Genomic DNA, 20,244 nt, shown 5'->3' with positions numbered 1-20,244 from the left:
ATGCTCACCGACCAACACAAAGACCATAGAATGTACAGTGAAGGAGAGTTTTTGGACCACTATTGATAAGATGGAGATGATTTGTTTTCCCACATTGTTACAGTCAACGAGGCGTGGATACCCTACACCAATGCAGAATTGAAACAAGTCAATGCAGTGGCGCCATTCAAATTCCCCAAAACCAAAAAAGTTTAAGCAATCTCCGTACTAAAGTTGAAAAATGTTGGCTACCATTTTTTGGGACAAAAAGAGCATCATTTTGGTTGATTTCATGGAATGTGGATCAACAATTACAGCTGACATGTACTGTAAAACACTCACGAAACTGAGACGTGCAATACAAAATTGATGACACAGGAAACTATCATCCAGTGTATCCTCCTTTACAACAATGTGCGTCCTCACACTGTTGCCTTAACCAAGAAGAAGATTCAAGATTTTCATTGGAAACTTTTTGATCACCCTCCATACAGTCCTGACCTTGCACCAAGCAACTACTTCCTATTCTTGTATTTGAACAAGTGGCTTGGTGGACAACGGTTTGAAAACGATGAGGAACTCAAGACTGCTGTTCCAACTGGTTCAATTCCCAGGCGGTGAACTTCTATGCAGAGGGGTTAAAGAACTGATGCAGTGTTACAAAAATTGCTTAGAACTGAATGGTGATTATGTGGAAAAGTGAAGTACATATATAGTAAACCAAAACTGTAAGTAGAAACCTTTTTTCATGAGTTAATTTTTTTAATGACCGAACAGCCCTTACTTTATGAATATGCCTCATAACTTATAAATATAAATTACTTACCCAGGGAATGTATTATAAACAATATTCTCTATACGATGGCTCTTTGTTGGATCATTTGCATGCTGAGGTGTTGAATCACAGCAAAAACACTTCTTCGTTTCTTCTACATGTGGAACAATACAGTATCGCTCCTTAAAAAAAAATGTTAGTTCTTAAACTTTGTTTCCAATCCTCAAAAGTATGAAATTAAAAAGACAATTAAAAATTAGAATGATTTTAATCTAGCAATTTTATACAAATTAATTAATTAAATCATTAAATAATTTACAGATTCCTCTCAGTGGTATCATTTGTCCCTTAATGATTAGTAAAAGAAGAATAATCAGATTAACAATAAATTGTATAATGAACTGTCAGTATTATGTTTAATTAACTTTCTTCATTTAGCATGGATAAGTAAGTAATCAATACATTAATAATTTCAATTCAGATGTCTATAATAATGAAACACCTTATGTAATAATTTACCATACATCATAATTTTTTACTCAAAATTATCATTTATTTTACATTTACTGCTTGCAGTATTGATACAATTTCCTTAAAATAATAATTTCTAAAAAGTAATAATATAGATGAACATGAACATATTTACATTAAATTAAAATACTGAAAAACAAATAACTATAGAAAAATATTATTGTGTAGAATAATTTCTCTTTATTCAAAACTTCAACCATCTGAAGAACCACCTAACTTAACCTATAAGAATATGGTTTTATTAAAAATGGTGATAGGAGTCATTGTGTTCTGTGCTTGGAAGTACAGTATTAGAGTATGCTGAATATCCTCTATTAAATGACTTTTAAAACAAATAAAAAAGAAATCTCTGAAAAAATATTACAGAAAAAAGAGAATTATTTTTACACTTAAGGGTAATTGAAAAGCAACTGAATGTATCATCAAAATTTGTCATAATCTCTAACAATGAAAGAGAACCAATTTTGAAATTTCTTTTTTGAAGGCCAACCACTTTCTGATGGAGAGTTTTTAAAAACAGTTATGTAAAAAGCTGCTCCCAGTTTATTTCAAGATTTCAACAATAAAAGAATTCTTCAAACAATTCAAAAATTGCAGATAAATAGAAATACGATTAAAGAATTTTAAAAATAATTGCTAACATTTCCGATCGACTTCAGACCGACATTAATAGTTGTGATTATTTCTCAATTTTTTGGGATAAAACAATTGAGAAAAAGTTATCGGTTCAATAGCAATTTTTGCACATTCAAAAGGAAACAAAATGCCAGAGGAATTTTTACAATAGAAAATATACTGAAAAGAACATGAACTACAAATATTATATATGTGAAATTTTCATCCATGAATTAACAATAACAAGCCTTAATATCAATTTTTTTAAATTATTTCTGTTATGATGGATGGAGAACCTAATATGACGGTACTGGCATCAGGTTTTGTTAATTTATTTAAAGATCTTGTACGATATTGATTATAGGAATTCACTGAATTATTCACTAGGGAATGCTCTGTACTGAAGTCAGTACTAGCGATTTAAAAGAAGTGACAGATTAATAGTTATAAATTTTATTGCTGCACAAGATGTTGATAAAGGCCATTTAAAAAAAAATTAAATAATGTTGATTGTGAATATGATATTCTTTTAATGTCCAATAACATATTTTGTTTGAGTTGAGCCATATCTTCAGAAAAATTTGTAAATTGCTTGTATGAAATACCCCTATTTTTGCATGAATATAATAAGGCAGATTTTAAAGAACTTTATGTACCAAAATGGTTACCAAATTAATGTTTTTCACGGACATAACATTACATCTAAACACCATCAATATAAAAAATTGCAAGGACATGTGAAGACAATTGAAGTTATGTCTGGACAGATAAAGGGGTTTGAAATTAAATTTAGATATTTTCATTAGAGATATCAAATCTGACAAATTTGAATATTTCCAAAACTAACAAATTCTTTGGATGAAGGGCAAATTTTTGAAAAAAGAAACTGGAATTTCACCTGTGAATTTACAAATGTTCTTGTTTCCATTAAACAACAGCCTTCACAAAGATTTCATGATTTTATAAGGATTGAAAAATTATTCTTCACAGATTTATTTGATAGTTAGGGTTTTGATAATAAGCTCCTTAGCTGGATGCAATTAAATAATTTAGTCATGCAAATTATGAATCTGCAATCTAATCCAAACTGGGTAAATAAATTTGTGAGTATGCAGAAAATTATTCATGGTTTGGAAGGTAATTGATAATCACAGAATAAAAAATTAGAAATCTGTATTGAAAATACATTAGAAGCGTGGAATAACATGCTAGATACTTTTCCCCTCTATAAAAAATTAACAATCTTGTTAAGAATTCTCTCTTCTACTTACTCTTGTGAAAATCTTTTTTTCTTACTAAATTGTGTGTTCAAAGATGATGAACAGACTAACAGAGGAGGATTTGGCAGCATATATTTTTCTGCAATCAACATTCAGCGTGACATAAAAACTCCTATGAATAATATGAAACAAAAAGTTTCTAACAAAAAGTTAAATTAGTAATTTTGTTCTTTTTATACACAGTATGTCAGATAAGTTCCTGAACTAAATTCAATAAAAATACAGATTTAAAGATAAACAAATTTACTCACATCAGGCCTCTACATAGAACCCTTCTCTAGTTAAACAATTGTTGCAGCATCGGTAGAGCCTGTCAAATGCTCTAGAAAAATCACTTTGTGGGATCGCCTTTAACTGCTCAGTGCAAGCCTTTTGATGGCTGGAATGTCATCAAAAAAGCAGCCTTTCATTTCAACTTGAGTTTCAGGAATAGAAAATAGTCTGCTGGATCCAAGTCAGGTGGGATAAGATAGTGATTTGATTTGTGGCATAATAAAGTGTTAAAAATATTGCCATGTGTGCCGGGGAATTGTCATGGAAGAGAGTCCAACTGCTCGGATCCCGATACTCAAGCCAGATTTGACTAATGCAACACATCAGACGTTTCATTACTTCCAAATAGAATTTATAATTCACAGTTTGACCAGTTGGAACAAATTCATGATTAATAAGGCCCTTTGAGTCAAAGAATGCAATCAACATCGTTTTCACTCTTGATTTTTGCTGACTTCACCAGTCTTTGTCCTCCAGGACTCAACCAAGCAGCGGATTGACGCTTTGTTTGCGAATCATACCTGCTTTCATTCCCAGTAACAATTATTTGCAAATAATTTGGGTCGCTATTGGCAGTTTCAACGAAGTCTTGAGTGCAAGAAAGACACTCCTGTTTTTGTTCTTCGGTCAAGAAGTGTGCAACGAAACACCTTTCGGCAGTTCATTTTTTCTGCTTAAACTGTACGTACTGTGTCTTTATCGATGCTTAGCTCTTCTGCTATAACCAAAAGGGTAAGATGAGGTTGTTCGAGCAGGAGCACGTGCACTTTCGCAACGTTTTCGTCATGAACACCTGTTAACGGTCTCTCACTTCCTTTGTCATCATCCAACAATTCTATACCGTCTTTAAACCACTTTCACCATGTGCAGGTTGTAGTAGGAGATGCAGCTTCATCACCGAATGCTTGCTGTATCATAAAATAAGTTTCAACAAAAGATTTCTGAAGTTGAACACAAAATTTTATCACACTTCTCTGTTCCATGTCGTGAGCAAGTCACTCATGAATGCAACATACACACCTGAATATAACTTGAGACTGGAGTGACAAAACATGATGAAATTTTGTACACACACTCGTCAGACATTGTACTACATAGTTCCTTGATTGTCCAAGAGATGGTACTACTTGTATTGACTACAGAAATTTAGTTCGGAAACTTTTCAGACCTACTGTGTATCTATATTATTAATTTTTATATTTCTTTATATAAATAAATATTATTACAACTTTTGTAAGTTATTATACATTGAATTTATATTTAGTTAATTTAATTATATGTTCTTATACTTATAAATCTATATACCATGTATATAGGAGCTGGTACAAGAAAGGGTAACAAGAAATTTCACCATATAAGTTTCCACTAAGATGGCGAACACGAGTGGTGTAGAGGAAAACATACCTCATTCAAATGTCAGAATAATTCACTGGTGTAGTTATATGTATAATATGTGATACAATGTATCATCGTAGTGATTATAACAGGAAAAAATCAAATTTATGTGACAAATATACTCATTATTTGTGAAGAATATCAGAATTTTGATCTAACCTCACTTTCAAAACAACAGTTAACAGAGTAAAACAAAATTGAAAAATACTTTAAAAATAAAGAAGTACAATATAAAAAACTTGAATTAAATAAAAATTACAAAAATGCTATATAACCTGCTTATATAACAGGCATATGATGAATTGAAAGCAAAACAAAATACTACATAGATGACACAAGCTCATAATCGGCTGTTAACACAGAAAATCAAAATAATATTCAAATAAGAGTGTAACATTCAGAAGAGATAAATGCTGAATTATGAGAAAAAATGTTAATCTGAGAGCATTATATATAGAACTTACCAAAAATAATAAGCAACCCAAAGATAAATTACAAACATCAACCAGCAACACCTTTACACATACATTTACCCAGGTATGCTCTGAAGTACAAACCTCAAAAGTAAATATACCAAGTTTGATATTGCAACCTCTACATACATCAAGCGATATAGAAACCATGTATACAAAGGCAAAGGAAATATTGAGTGAAACTTCAAAAATTCAAATAAACAGTATTTTTACTGCAACAGAAAAGACTACTGTTAACTGCAATAGTGCTTCTGATGTTATAACAGTCCAGAGTAATGATGCAATAGGGTTAAATTCTGAAACTGAAACATTAGAAATATTAAATAACGACCTGAATTTTACTAATAAAAAAAAAATACATTATCAGCAGAAATAAAATGGCAGATGTTGAACAAATAAAAGTACTGCACAAACACTATAGTAAAAACATCAAATTGTTGGAATGTCATATTAGAAAGTAATAAATAATAAAGCATACGAGAAGATAATGAATGAAAAAGGAATATTTGTAGGATATAATAGGTGTTGAGTAGTAAATGATTTCAATTTGAATATGTGCTACAAATGCGGTACATACAGACACAGTGGCAGTAAATGAACATCCTTGATTAGATGTTGCATTTGTTCAGTGAATCATCTAAATAGAGAATGTAAAAATAAATCTAGTCCCAGGTGTGTAAATTGTTTAAACTCTAATTAAAAACTTAACACCAAAAGGAATGTTGAACATGCTGCTACCAATTACAAAACCTGTGAAACCTATGAATATTTACTTCAAAACGCAATTCAAAGAACTGACTACCCATTTAACCAATTATATTAAAATGGAAAGTAAAAACACACAGGAGAATGGAATACAAGAAAATGCATTACCATTGGATACTACTAGTGAAATATTCTCAGATCCACAGGACAAAACCACAGATGACATCGTAATAGAAGATTTAACTGCAGAGAATGCAGATTTAAACAAATTACATGATGTATGTAAGTGTAGAATTATATATGTTAACGTAAGGAATCTAAGAAAAAATTTACAATTAGAGATGTTACTATATCTATTAAAAGTTAAACAGACTGTGATAATATGTGTAAAACTTGGTTAAATTATAGCTGGGAATTAAATTTACACAAAACTGATTGTTATAACGCATATATGAATGAAGGATACTTAAATGAAGCAGATGAGGTTGTTATACATGTAAAAACTGAGATGAATTATAAAATACAAATAGAAAAAATGGTGTTAACAAATATTCCAAAACAAGAGTTAATATTACTAAATAATAAGTGCAATATGCAGATGTTTTGATTTTTAAGAAATCATTTATCAATGATTTGTATGAATATATTCAGAATTGCAATAATCGCAAAAATCACATTATTTTAGTTGATTTTAATATTGATATTAATACAGATTAGATCAAGGAAGTATAAACAAAGTAACTTCTTTCAATTTTGATACATTCCATATTTTAAAAGCTTTACTAGATCTGTAAATAAGGGTAATCCATGTACTGATATGATAATGCCTATATTAAATCAAACCTTGAAATACAATCAATAAAACTGAATTATGATTTAACGGATCATTACCACCTGTTTCACAAGAAATTACACAGAATAACAGAAGAACAGTAGCATAAATAATACAGAGAAAAAATCTTACATGATTTGCAGCCAAACAGATTTTGATATGATAAATCAAATGAAAGATGTGAATAAAGCAACAAATTCTTAGACAATACCATAGTTGAGATTATACATAAATCAACATACATAATAATAGTAATGTATCTAGAAAGCCACGGATCACTTGGAGACTAATAAAATCATCTAATGTTAAAGAACGATTATACAAGCTATGGGAAAAAATACAGAAAATTAAACAATGAAAACTCGAAAAAAAAATATGGTAAAAAATTGCATTCATTGTTAATAATAGCAAAAATGAGATATGAAGAGTCTAAATTGAATGAGTGTAAAACTAATTCAAAAATAACATGGAATTTAGTGAACAGTAAAATTGGCAAAGGTAAACAATTCACAAGTTTTGTTGTATAATAAATGAAAATAATAACAATGAAGATTTAACTGAAATAACTAGTACAGTCAATTATTTCAATCATTATTTTGGAAATGTAAGAAATTACATCAGGGTCTATTAAACAAAAAATATACAGTTGAACATCTAAACATAGAAAAACCACCAGATTAAAAAACAGTACACTTTTAAAACCAACAACCTCTACTGAAGTTATAAATATGATAATAACTATAATGATATTATATATTAAGATAATAAATTATAAACATAATAATAACTAAAAAAAACAAATATGGTGGTGTAGAAACGTACATGCTAAAATCATGAAGGAAATCGGTGGATATATTACGCTTGTATCTTTATTCAATCTAATATTTAAGAAAGGCATCTGTCCTAGTCATTTCAAATCGGCAGAGGTAATTTCTGTTTTTAAGTCGAGCAACAGTAAACTAGCTACAAATTATAGGCCAAAATCATTGATCTTGAACCTTACAAAAATATTGCATAAAAATTATCACTTTTTTGAAAAATACAATTTTATATCTAAGTCTGAGTTTGCTTTTAGAAAAAGAAAGGAACAAAATATGTCATTGCTAAAATTACAAAATCAATTGCTGAAGATTTAGACAGTAAAAAAACAGTAGCTGTGATTTTTTAGATTTGACAAAGGCTTTTGACAATATTAATCATAAATTACTTTTAGAAAAATTAGAAAATATAGGTATAAAAGGAAATGTACTGCAATTAATAAATAATTATTTTTGTATAATAGACAACAGATTGTGAAGATTAATAATAAAAGTAATTCTATAACAAGTAGTTGAATACAATAACTACAAAAGTAATATTATAACAATAGTACCACAGGTATAGTAATTGGGCCATTGTTATTTAAGTTATATATAAATGATATTTTTATAATGAACTCGTACTGAATGCATTATATCATATGCAGATGACACAGTTCTCTAATGTGTAGCTAACAGTTGGGATGAAACTAAGCAAAAGACAGAACATTTATTAAAGAACATAAAAGACTACCCAGATGTAAATAAATTATCATCAAATATTAACAAAGCAGTTTGCATGGCATTTTCAAACCACAGTGACTTATTATTGCCCAATGAATTTAATTTGTATGAGGGGAAAGTTATTAAAAAACTTGAGCGAAATAAGTATTTAGGAATTATCATTGATCAACACTTGCTTTGGAATTATCAAATAGCTAGTATTGTGGAAAAAACCAAATATCCGATTTACATTTTATACAGGCTTAATAACTTACTGCTAAGAATTTCTTCATGATTATGTACAGGTTATATCATCAACACCATCATGCTAAACGAATGAGAAAAATCAACATTTTTCAGATTCATCAGTTTACTACTAATCTGAACGTCCAGCATCTTGTGGTAAATTATCCAATGCATATCTCTTTTAGGAAGGCTAGTTAACCATATCAATTTTACAAATATATGTATTTTGTGTCATTAATAATGTATGACTAACGAATAAGTTATTCAATAGTCTACACTATTACAAAAATCCCCTCAATGCAATCTTTATACTGCATTTTAACGAATAACTCACATTCATGAATTTTTAGTATGTCAGTTTACTTCTTATAATTATTATTCTGTAATGTTTTGTACCTTAACTTAAATTTTCATTTTTTTTTTCAAATATTGTAATAAACTTATCAATACCTTAAATAACTTCAAATTATTTAATAATTCCTGCAATCCTTCAATACTACTCACAAAACAGAATAAAATTAGCTGCCTAAATACAGAAAAAAATTGTTTACCAAGTAAACTGATGAATATGATGTATTTGATAGTTTATACTTTTCAATTTACTAACAGATTAAAATTGTTGCATTAATGCAAAGTACCAAATTTTATTTTAATTTACTTTTACAACAATACTCAATCAAAGGTAATACCTCCTCTATGAATCATGAGACCTTGCCGTTGGTGAGGGGGCTTGAGTGCTCAGTAATACAGAGTAGCTGGGCCGAAGGTGCAACCATATCGGATAGGTATCTGTTGAGAGCCAGACTAAGGAATGATTCCTGAAAGAGGGCAGCAGCTCTTTCAGTAGTTGTTAGGGGCGTGAGTCAGGACGACTTAAACGGCCATATCAACATCACTCAGTCCTCTGAGTACTACGCAGCTGAAAGCAATGGAAAACTATAGCTGCTTTTTTTCCAAGAAAATGTGGCTCTCTGCATTTTCATATAGCAATGATGGAGGCGAATTCCTTGGTAAAATATTCCGGAGGTAAACTAGTCCCCCGTTTGGATCTCCAGGTGGGGACTACTAAGGAGGGGGTCACCAGAAAATTAAAAAATAACATTCTACGAGTCGGAGCGTGGAATGTTAGAAGTTTAAAAAAGGTTGGTAGGCTGGAAAATTTAAAAAGAGAAATGGATAGGATAAATGTGGATGTAGTAGGAATTAGTGAGGTGCGGTGGGAAGAGGAAGGCGACTTTTGGTCAGATGATTATAGAATAATTAACTCAGCTTCAAATAATGGGCAGGCAGGAGTAGGTTTCATAATGAACAAGAAGATAGGGAAGAGAGTAGAATATTTCAAAATGCATAGCGATAGAATCATTGTAATAAGGATAAAATCAAAACCTAAACCGACGATTGTTGACGTCTATATGCCTACAAGCGCCCATGATGATGATGAGGTAGAGTGTGTATACGAAGAGATTGATGAAGCAATTAAACACTTAAAAGGAGATGAAAATTTAATAATAGTTGGAGATTGGAATGCAAGCATTGGAAAAGGCAAGGAAGGAAATATAGTAGGTGAATACGGGTTGGGCAAAAGAAATGAAAGAGGGGACAGACTTATAGAGTTTTGCACAAAGCATAATTTAGTAATTGCCAACACCCAATTTAAAAATCATGATAGAAGAATATACACTTGGAAAAAGCAAGGCGATACTGCAAGGTATCAGATAGATTATATCATGGTTAAGCAAAGATTTAGGAATCAACTCGTACGCTGCAAAACTTACCCTGGAGCAGACATTGATAGCGACCATACTTTGGTAATAATGAAATGTAGATTGGGGTTTAAAAACCTGAAGAAAAGGTGTTAGATGAATCGGTGGAATTTAGAGAAGCTTGAGGAAGAGGAGGTAAAGAAGATTTTTGAGGAGGACATCGCAAGAGGTCTGAGTAAAAAAGATAAGGTAGAAAATGTAGAAGAAGAATGGGAGAATGTTAAAAAGGAAATTCTTAAATCAGCAGAAGCAAACTTAGGCGGAATAAAGAGAACCGGTAGAAAACCTTGGGTTTCAGACAATATATTGCAGCTGATGGATGAACGTAGAAAATATAAGAATGCTAGTGATGAAGAAAGTAAAAGGAACTATCGACAATTAAGAAATACTATAAACAGGAAGTGCAAACTAGCAAAAGAAGAGTGGATTAAAGAAAAGTGTTCAGAAGTGGAAAGAGAAATGAACATTGGTAAAATAGACGGAGCATACAGGAAAGTTAAGGAAAGTTTTGGGGTACATAAATTAAAATCTAATAATTTGTTAAATAAAGATTGTACACAGATTTATAATACAAAAGGAAAGGTCAGTAGGTGGGTGGAATATATTGAATATAAGTTATAGGTGAATATAAGTTATATGGAGGAAATGAATTAGAAAATGGTGTTATAGAGGAAGAAGAGGAAGTTGAGGAGGATGAAATGGGAGAAACAATACTGAGATCTGAATTTAAGAGAACATTAAAAGATTTAAATGGCAGAAAGGTTCCTGGAATAGACGGAATACCTGTAGAATTACTGTGCAGTGCAGGTGAGGAAACGATTGATAGATTATACAAACTGGTGTGTAATATTTATGAAAAAGGTGAAGTTTCGTCAGACTTCGAAAAAAGTGTTATAGTCATGACACCAAAGAAAGCAGGGGCAGATAAATGTGAAGAATACAGAACAATTAGTTTAACTAGTCATGCATCAAAAATCTTAACTAGAATTCTATACAGAAGAATTGAGAGGAGAGTGGAAGAAGTGTTAGGAGAAGACCAATTTGGTTTCAGGAACAGTATAGGGACAAGGGAAGCAATTTTAGGCCTCAGATTAATAGTAGAAGGAAGATTAAAGAAAAACAAACCAACATACTTGGCGCTTATAGACCTACCAAAGGCATTCGATAACGTAGACTGGAATAAAATCTTCAGAATTTAAAAAAATTAGGGTTCAAATACAGAGATAGAAGAACAATTGCTACCATGTACAGGAACCAAACAGCAACAGTAATAATTGAAGAACATAAGAATGAAGCCGTAATAATAACGGATGTCCAACAAGGATATTCCCTATCCCCATTACTTTTTAATCTTTACGTGGAACTAGCAGTTAACGACGTTAAAGAACAATTTAAATTCGGATTTAACAGTACAAGGTGAAAAGATAAAGATGCTACGATTTGCTGATGATATAGTAATTCTAGCCGAGAGTAAAAAGGATTTAGAAGAAACAATGAATGGCATAGATGAAGTCATACGCAAGAACTATCGCATGAAAATAAACAAGTACAAAACAAAAGTAATGAAATGTATTGGAAATAACAAAGATGGACCAATGAATGTGAAAATGGGAGGAGAAAAGATTACGGAGGTAAAAGAATTTTGTTATTTGGGATGTAGAATTACTAAAGATGGACGAAGCGGGAGCGATATAAAATGCCGAATAGCACAAGCGAAATGAGCCTTCAGTCAAAAATATAATTTGTTTACATCAAAAATTAATTTAAATGTCAGGAAAAAATTTTTGGAAGTATATGTTTGGAGTGTTGCTTCATATGGAAGTGAAGCTTGGACAATCGGAGTATCTGAGAAGAAAAGATTAGAAGCTTTTGAAATGTGGTGCCATTGGAGAATGTTAAAATCAGATGGGTGGATAAAGTGACAAATGAAGTGGTGTTGCGGCAAATAGATGAAGAAAGAAGCATTTGGAAAAATATAGTTAAAAGAAGAGACAGACTTATAGGCCACATACTAAGGCATCCTGGAATAGTCGCTTTAATATTGGAAGGACAGGTAGAAGGAAAAAATTGTATAGGCAGGCCAGGTTTGGAATATGTAAAACAAATCGTTAGGGATGTAGGATGTAGGGGGTATACTGAAATGAAACGACTAGCACTAGATAGGGAATCTTGGAGAGCTGCATCAAACCAGTCAAATGACTGAAGACAAAAAAAAAAGAAGGTAATAATGTATATAATCTATAATGAATGAGGTAAGGAAAAAGACCAATCTTGAATAAAGTGAATAAAAATGATGAGCCTATTTAAAATTTAATATTGAAACAGTTTTTTTGCTCTCCTGAAAACTGAGTTTTTCACGTTTGTTACTTTAGCATGGTAGGGGACGATATTATAGTATGGCTTCTAACGATATTATTGCATGGGGCGATGTAAATAAAACAACTATGAAAATGGTTGAAAATGTTCATAATAAGGTTACCAAGATTCTAAAAAAAAAGAACAGTACTATTCAGTTACCCAATAACTTACATAAAAAGTACATATTAGAAACAATCACATTACGTTATAAAGAACTATCATATAAATATATTAACAATTCTATTACACAAAAAAAGCAATGCTTTTGCCTATAGTCAACAAAAAAAAAACAACATGTACATGCGTCAGTATTTTATTTGAACTTGTTACCACCTAAACTCAAAAATATAAGATTAAAAAATCGAATGGAAAATTGGGTTATAACACTAAATGAAAATGAGGTGTATTTGAAATACAGAGAAATTTATGTATTAAGAAAAATCTAAAGAATAAATTAATTTAATTATTAAGTTTGTACGAAAAGTAGATTAATGTAAAATTTATTAAGTATCGGCTGTTAGTTTTTTCCAGGCTGTATACAGATGCTTAAGCATCTCTGCAGGGTCCAATGTGTAGTTATGTAGTGTTTTATGTAATTATATATTGAACCTTATTCTGTAACCCAGTCATGACCAATAAATAAATAAAATATTTTGACACATAGATCAATCACATTTGCCATCCCTGCTATAAAGGAACGAAGTTCATGATCACATGTAAATAACGTAGGCAGGTATGAATAAAAAATTATCCATACGGTATAAACAAAAAGAGAGAGATCACATCTGAAGGAAGCACAGGATTTCTTATTTGAAATTTTAAAAGCTACAGATGTCTAAATTACAGAGTAATTATGTTAAGCAGAAACAAAGGAATTATAAGTTTTGAAAAAAGTTACAAAGAGAGAAAATGAAGACAACAAAGAGATGTAACAGACTTATTCAAAAAGGCTTCATACAGCATTCCAAAAAGAAAACTCTTTGACTGTTTGGATAATTTCTATTGCCAGTTTGTAAATAAGCTGTTACAATTGGACATGAATTTTTTTAAATGTCAACGATTGCCACAAACATTATTCACTAATACATGCCAATAACACCCAGTGAAACAGTACATAACACATTGCTTATCTTCACAATGTTGCGATCTATAGCAACCAGTTTATTAAACATAACTTAGCTGTTGGCATGTTTATCATTACTTCACACCTTTCAGTTTTCAGTTTCCAAAATGCTATACCCTGAAATATTCCAGATGTTGTGGAACCATTAAATTTTAAAGGATCCAGTTTATACCCTGGCCAGTTTATACCTTCTAATAAATTAAAGATAATTTATTAGAAGGTTAATAATCCTGTTAAAAACTTATTTTCCTAACTGCTTACATATAGAACTTAACTTAAATAACTATCGGTTAAAAGGGAAATTCATAGATTAAGTACAAAGTCCTAGGCATGCAAGATTACTATTGTACTTTTACTACATAAAGCTTTTTAATTCACAATTTTTTAATGCCCCAATACCTCTCCATGAAGACCACAAGTAGATGAAGCGCTAAGTCTGTTTTCTCTACCGATTAAAAGATTCCCAGTGGCAGGGTAACAGGAGCTTTGTTCGCAAGGTGAATGCCTCTGAGTTGAATAGCCTAAAAGTTAACAAATATAACTAAAAGTTAGAGAAAAAAACAAGTCATGACCATTGAACTTCATAAAGTTTAAAAAGAGAGTAACTAGTTAAATAAATCTAATTAAATCAAGTAAGGAGAAAAACTACTACTGTAATAAACGCTATTATTGGTTACAATAAACCATTCACAGGAAGCTAATAGAGGAAGTCAAATTCTGTTTTACAATCTTGACAATTTAAATTCAAAGAATTTCTATCATCAAAGACATTAACCTTTTGGCACTGCTGGTTACTTCAAGCTGCTACTGCAGTTACAAGTCACTGCTGTTGTAACATAGTAATTTCTGTCTGTCATAATATTATTCACATTTACTCAAGTGTGCATCACAAATAATTTTAATTAAAGCTTGGTAGCTTATAAATATAGGCAACTGTAAGCATTATAGAAATAATGCAATTCATTTTTAATTGTATTTCTCTATTCTTATTTAAACATAACTTTAATTGTAATTTAAATAGAAAAATTACCCTATCATTTTTATGACAGCTAATAAACTATCATTTGATATAAATTCACAGAACTAGTTTCATAAATGGGATTTATAAACTGAATGTTATGCTTAATAATTTAATTTTATGTCATAAGTTAATACACACTTGTGCATTCACATAAAAATACAATAATGTATATTGTTAGAAACAGTATTCTAGGAACAAGAATATTATAAAATAGAGATAAACAATTCCAAAGTGAACACAAATACATACAAGCACATACAGCGTAAAGCTGTATTCTACATTTGACAAAGTTAAACCAAAAACTCTGCTCATATCATTTTATTATTTTACTTATAACAAAACGCATTACTCATAATGTAGACTAATAAAAATTACTGTATTTTAAGTATTTTAAATAAAACAAAATAGGATGACACCTACCTTATTCCATACTTCATGCAAGAGCACTTTCGCAAGTTACTCGCATCATCAGTTGCTCCACATAATTTAGGTAATTTGATACGAATGATTTAAAAAAAAAAATTATATGTAGCAACTGATGATGCAAGTAACTCATGAAAGCACTCTTGCATGAAGTATAGAATTAGGTAGATGTCATCCTATTTTATTTATTAATTCTGTACTTGGGTTTATCAGATTAATATTATATATATATATATATATATATATATATTATAAAAGTAGAAAATTGGGTTTCTTATTATTAATAATACATTCAATATCCGATATTCATACTAATTTAGAAATATAAGATTAAGAAATACAATATTAATACAAATAATAGGGTTTTTGACATTTTAGAAAGATTTTATACATATATATAAATATAAAAGTAAATTTAATTTGATCAACCTATATACAGAATATGAGGATGAAACAATCATAAAAGCTGCTGTAGATAGCAGCACTTCTTAAGACATTGATAATTCATAGTACTCTGTACAGTCACATAACTTTGGCTAGCTAGTCTACATGGATTACTATTTTGTTTAAATTATTTATTTTAATTTGTTTTTATTATTGATTTTAGTTTTAACTTTTAATTTAATTTTAGTAAATGACTTCATATTTATACATATGTAATTTTTAATTTTAATTAAAATTTTTAGTTTTATTTTTGATTTGATTTCAATTTGGAAAAGAATCTTTTAACAATTTTAATTGTGATTTTAATATGTAATTTGATACAAATGATTTGTAAAGTTATGTGCAGCAAATGATGATGCGAGTAAGTCGTGAAAGCACTTTTGCATGAATAATGGAATAAGGTAGTCGCCATCCTATTTTATTGTATTTATTAATTCTATACTACATGAATTTAATACATTTCTACAATGATTTATCAACTTACCAATTCTTACTACTCTGAACACTGTCATTAAACTTTATATTTACAATAATAGTTATTTATTTTAAAAGATTTTTTTTTATTTTACGATTACTAATGCAAAAAATCCACTAGGAATTAGAATGTGTATAAACTACAACTATTAAATTGGCCATCACGGAAGGTTATTTATTCATTATACTAATCATTAAGCACTAAAAGGGTTAAATTCTAGCTAGAAACACTAACCATTAAACAAAAGAAAGCCATAAGTGCTGTAATAAATATACAACACTAGCCGTGGCCCGCGACTTCGTCCGCGTGGGATTTATTCACTCGTTACAAATAGTACTTCATTGTGAAAATTGATTCGAAAAAATTAACGACTATATGATACATAGCTGAAACCCGCGACTTCGTCCGCGTCGAAATCACTTAATTTATTGAATAGCTGCCCGGCCCGGCTTCGCACGGTTGGTGTACCCATTTAAAAAAATAAGATATTTGTTGCAGTCGTTCTGGGTTTTGGGCCACTTGTTCAGCCGTTTCTGCGGTAAAATACACCCTTTGGCCGTTTTCTAAGTGGACAGCTAACTGCAAGACTGTAGGATGTCACTCATGAATGGGAAATTCTAAAATTCACCAAACAGCTTCGGATGTACTTATGTACCGGCCATTTTCATAGTTTTCCACTTCATTGTTTGGGTTTTTGACGCTAAAAGTAACTTGGTCAGATCCTTTATTGATATATTTACAAATGTATTTGATGGCATGAACCGAGTGGCAGTACTCGATATTTATGTGCGCGTTAAACATCCTACACAATAATACAAAATAAGGAACAATCCACCTATTATCTATATAGAAAGTACTTCCTCTGATATTTAGCGTAGCGCTCTGGCCTCCATTTTCGGCGTCACGACGACGATAAACTGGATATCCATCCTCTCCGGTTTGGGTATCGTTGACGAAACGTCGAGGATACTTTTTTGTGCAGATACCGTTTTTCATACATGGTGCTGTTAAGTTATGCTCTCTGCATGGACCGTGCACCATATTTTTAGTCACGATATCGCACAATATCGGGTCGTTTTGTTGGTTGGGCAGTTCCGCAATTATGACACTATCAATTTCGTCTGGCTGGATTTTTCTTTCTAGCCAAAACAGCAAATGACAGTGAGGTAAACCCCGCTTCTGCCACTCCACACTTGCCATGTGACATTTCACTTTGCCGAATATTTCATCTTTTGTGAATAATTTTATGAATTTTTTCATCTTTAAATGAAATACCCTTGAAATTATTTTTATTGCCCTAGCCTGTAAACTATTTCTAGAAAGTTGAGATCTTAATCTTTTGGGCATTTTGAAATGATAAAAAAAACTAAATACTACATCAACTAATACTAAATTATTTGCTTACATGTTGAACAGGAATTAGCCTGTATATGAAGTGGTGATTAAAAAATTATAAAAAATTCAAAATATTTTCAAGGAAAAATATTCGATATCGCACACAACCCCTGCGTAGGAAGCCGACCGCGTGAATGAGCCGCGCAGCACTTTATTTTGTGACGTTGACTCCCCTCCCGCACCGCAGTGACACTTAGGTCACATGCTGCTGCCTAGCTAGCCGAGCAGGGTGTGGGCGGGGCGAGGGAGCAAAGGCAGGCGGTGGTGGGGACGCGAGCGTCAAGAGAGACACGACGATGACGGATAGTTGCTAGTTACTGAATTACAAAGATAGAAAAATTAAAATATGTTGCTTAAATAACGCGGTAAAGTAGCCTATGTTCATCAGGGATAATGTCGGCTTCTAATTGAAAAAGAATTATTCAAATCGGTCCAGTAGTTTCAGAGCCTATTCAATTTTTTTTTTTTTTTTTTTTTTTTTGTCTTCAGTCATTTGACTGGTTTGATGCAGCTCTCCAAGATTCCCTATCTAGAGCTAGTCGTTTCATTTCAGTATACCCTCTACATCCTACATCCCCAACAATTTGTTTTACATACTCCAAACGTGGCCTGCCTACACAATTTCTCCCTTCTACCTGTCCTTCCAATATTAAAGCGACTATTCCAGGATGCCTTAGTATGTGGCCTATAAGTCTGTCTCTTCTTTTAGCTATATTTTTCCAAATGCTACTTTCTTCACCTATTTGCCGCAATACCTCTTCATTTGTCACTTTATCCACCCATCTGATTTTTAACATTCTCCTATAGCACCACATTTCAAAAGCTTCTAATCTTTTTTTCTCAGATACTCCGATTGTCCAAGTTTCACTTCCATATAAAGCGACACTCCAAACATACACTTTCAAAAATCTTTTCCTGACATTTAAATTCATTTTTGATGTAAACAAATTATATTTCTTACTGAAGGCTCGTTTAGCTTGTGCTATTCGGCATTTTATATCGCTCCTGCTTCGTCCATCTTTAGTAATTCTACTTCCCAAATAACAAAATTCTTCTACCTCCATAATCTTTTCTCCTCCTATTTTCACATTCAGTGGTCCATCTTTGTTATTTCTACTACATTTCATTACTTTTGTTTTGTTCTTGTTTATTTTCATGCGATAGTTCTTGCATAGGACTTCATCTATACCGTTCATTGTTTCTTCTAAATCCTTTTTACTCTCGGCTAGAATTACTATATCATCAGCAAATCGTAGCATCTTTATCTTTTCACCTTGTACTGTTACTCCGAATCTAAATTGTTCTTTAACCTCATTAACTGCTAGTTCCATGTAAAGATTAAAAAGTAACGGCGATAGGGAACATCCTTGTCGGACTCCCTTTCTTATTAGGGCTTCTTTCTTATGTCCTTCAATTGTTATGGTTGCTGTTTGGTTCCTGTACATGTTAGCAATTGTTCTTCTATCTCTGTATTTGAACCCTAATTTTTTTAAAATGCTGAACATTTTATTCCAGTCTACGTTATCGAAAGCCTTTTCTAGGTCTATAAACGCCAAGTATGTTGGTTTGTTTTTCTTTAATCTTCCTTCTACTATTAATCTGAGGCCTAAAATTGCTTCCCTTGTCCCTAAACTTTTCCTGAAACCAAATTGGTCTTCTCCTAACACTTCTTCCACTCTCCTCTCAATTCTTCTGTATAAAATTCTAGTTAAGATTTTTGATGCATGACTAGTTAAACTAATTGTTCTGTATTCTTCACATTTATCTGCCCCTGCTTTCTTTGGTATCATAACTATAACACTTTTTTTGAAGTCTGATGGAAATTCCCCATTTTCATAAATATTACACACCAGTTTGTATAATCTATCAATCGCTTCCTCACCTGCACTGCGCAGTAGTTCTACAGGTATTCCGTCTATTCCAGGAGCTTTTCTGCCATTTAAATCTTTTAATGCTCTCTTAAATTCAGATCTCAGTATTGTTTCTCCCATTTCATCCTCCTCAACTTCCTCTTCTTCCTCTATAACACCATTTTCTAATTCATTTCCTCCGTATAACTCTTCAATATATTCCACCCATCTATCGACTTTACCTTTCGTATTATATATTGGTGTACCATCTTTGTTTAACACATTATTAGATTTTAATTTATGTACCCCAAAATTTTCCTTAACTTTCCTGTATGCTCCGTCTATTTTACCAATCTTCATTTCTCTTTCCACTTCTGAACACTTTTCTTTAATCCACTCTTCTTTCGCCAGTTTGCACTTCCTGTTTATAGCATTTCTTAATTGCCGATAGTTCCTTTTACTTTCTTCATCACTAGCATTCTTATATTTTCTACGTTCATCCATCAGCTGCAATATATCGTCTGAAATCCAAGGTTTTCTACCAGTTCTCTTTATTCTGCCTAAGTTTGCTTCTGCTGATTTAAGAATTTCCTTTTTAACATTCTCCCATTCTTCTTCTACATTTTCTACCTTATCTTTTTTACTCAGACCTCTTGCGATGTCCTCCTCAAAAATCTTCTTTACCTCCTCTTCCTCAAGCTTCTCTAAATTCCACCGATTCATCTGACATCTTTTCTTCAGGTTTTTAAACCCCAATCTACATTTCAT

At 31.4% G+C, this 20,244-nt stretch overlaps 2 protein-coding genes across 7 annotated transcripts in view; both read right to left on the bottom strand.

Moving 5' to 3' along the window:
* LOC142323126 (testin-like) overlaps positions 1–20,244 on the bottom strand; it is a 201,138-nt gene that overhangs the window by 91,595 nt on the left and 89,299 nt on the right. The window lies entirely within an intron of this gene.
* LOC142323125 (laminin subunit beta-1-like) overlaps positions 1–20,244 on the bottom strand; it is a 118,982-nt gene that overhangs the window by 62,721 nt on the left and 36,017 nt on the right. For all 4 annotated transcript variants that reach the window (XM_075362348.1, XM_075362349.1, XM_075362351.1 and 1 more), the window contains exons 4-5: positions 14,268–14,389; positions 806–936 (exon numbers count right to left, since the gene is read on the bottom strand). In XM_075362348.1, coding sequence (XP_075218463.1) covers positions 806–936; positions 14,268–14,389 — 253 coding nt within the window. The remainder of the gene's footprint in view (positions 1–805; positions 937–14,267; positions 14,390–20,244) is intronic.

The sequence above is a fragment of the Lycorma delicatula genome, chromosome 4 (genome assembly GCF_047948215.1).
Source record: "Lycorma delicatula isolate Av1 chromosome 4, ASM4794821v1, whole genome shotgun sequence".
Lineage (NCBI taxonomy): Eukaryota > Metazoa > Arthropoda > Insecta > Hemiptera > Fulgoridae > Lycorma > Lycorma delicatula.
Note: the sequence above shows the minus strand (reverse complement) of the source record. Positions and strands in the feature narration are given on the sequence as shown.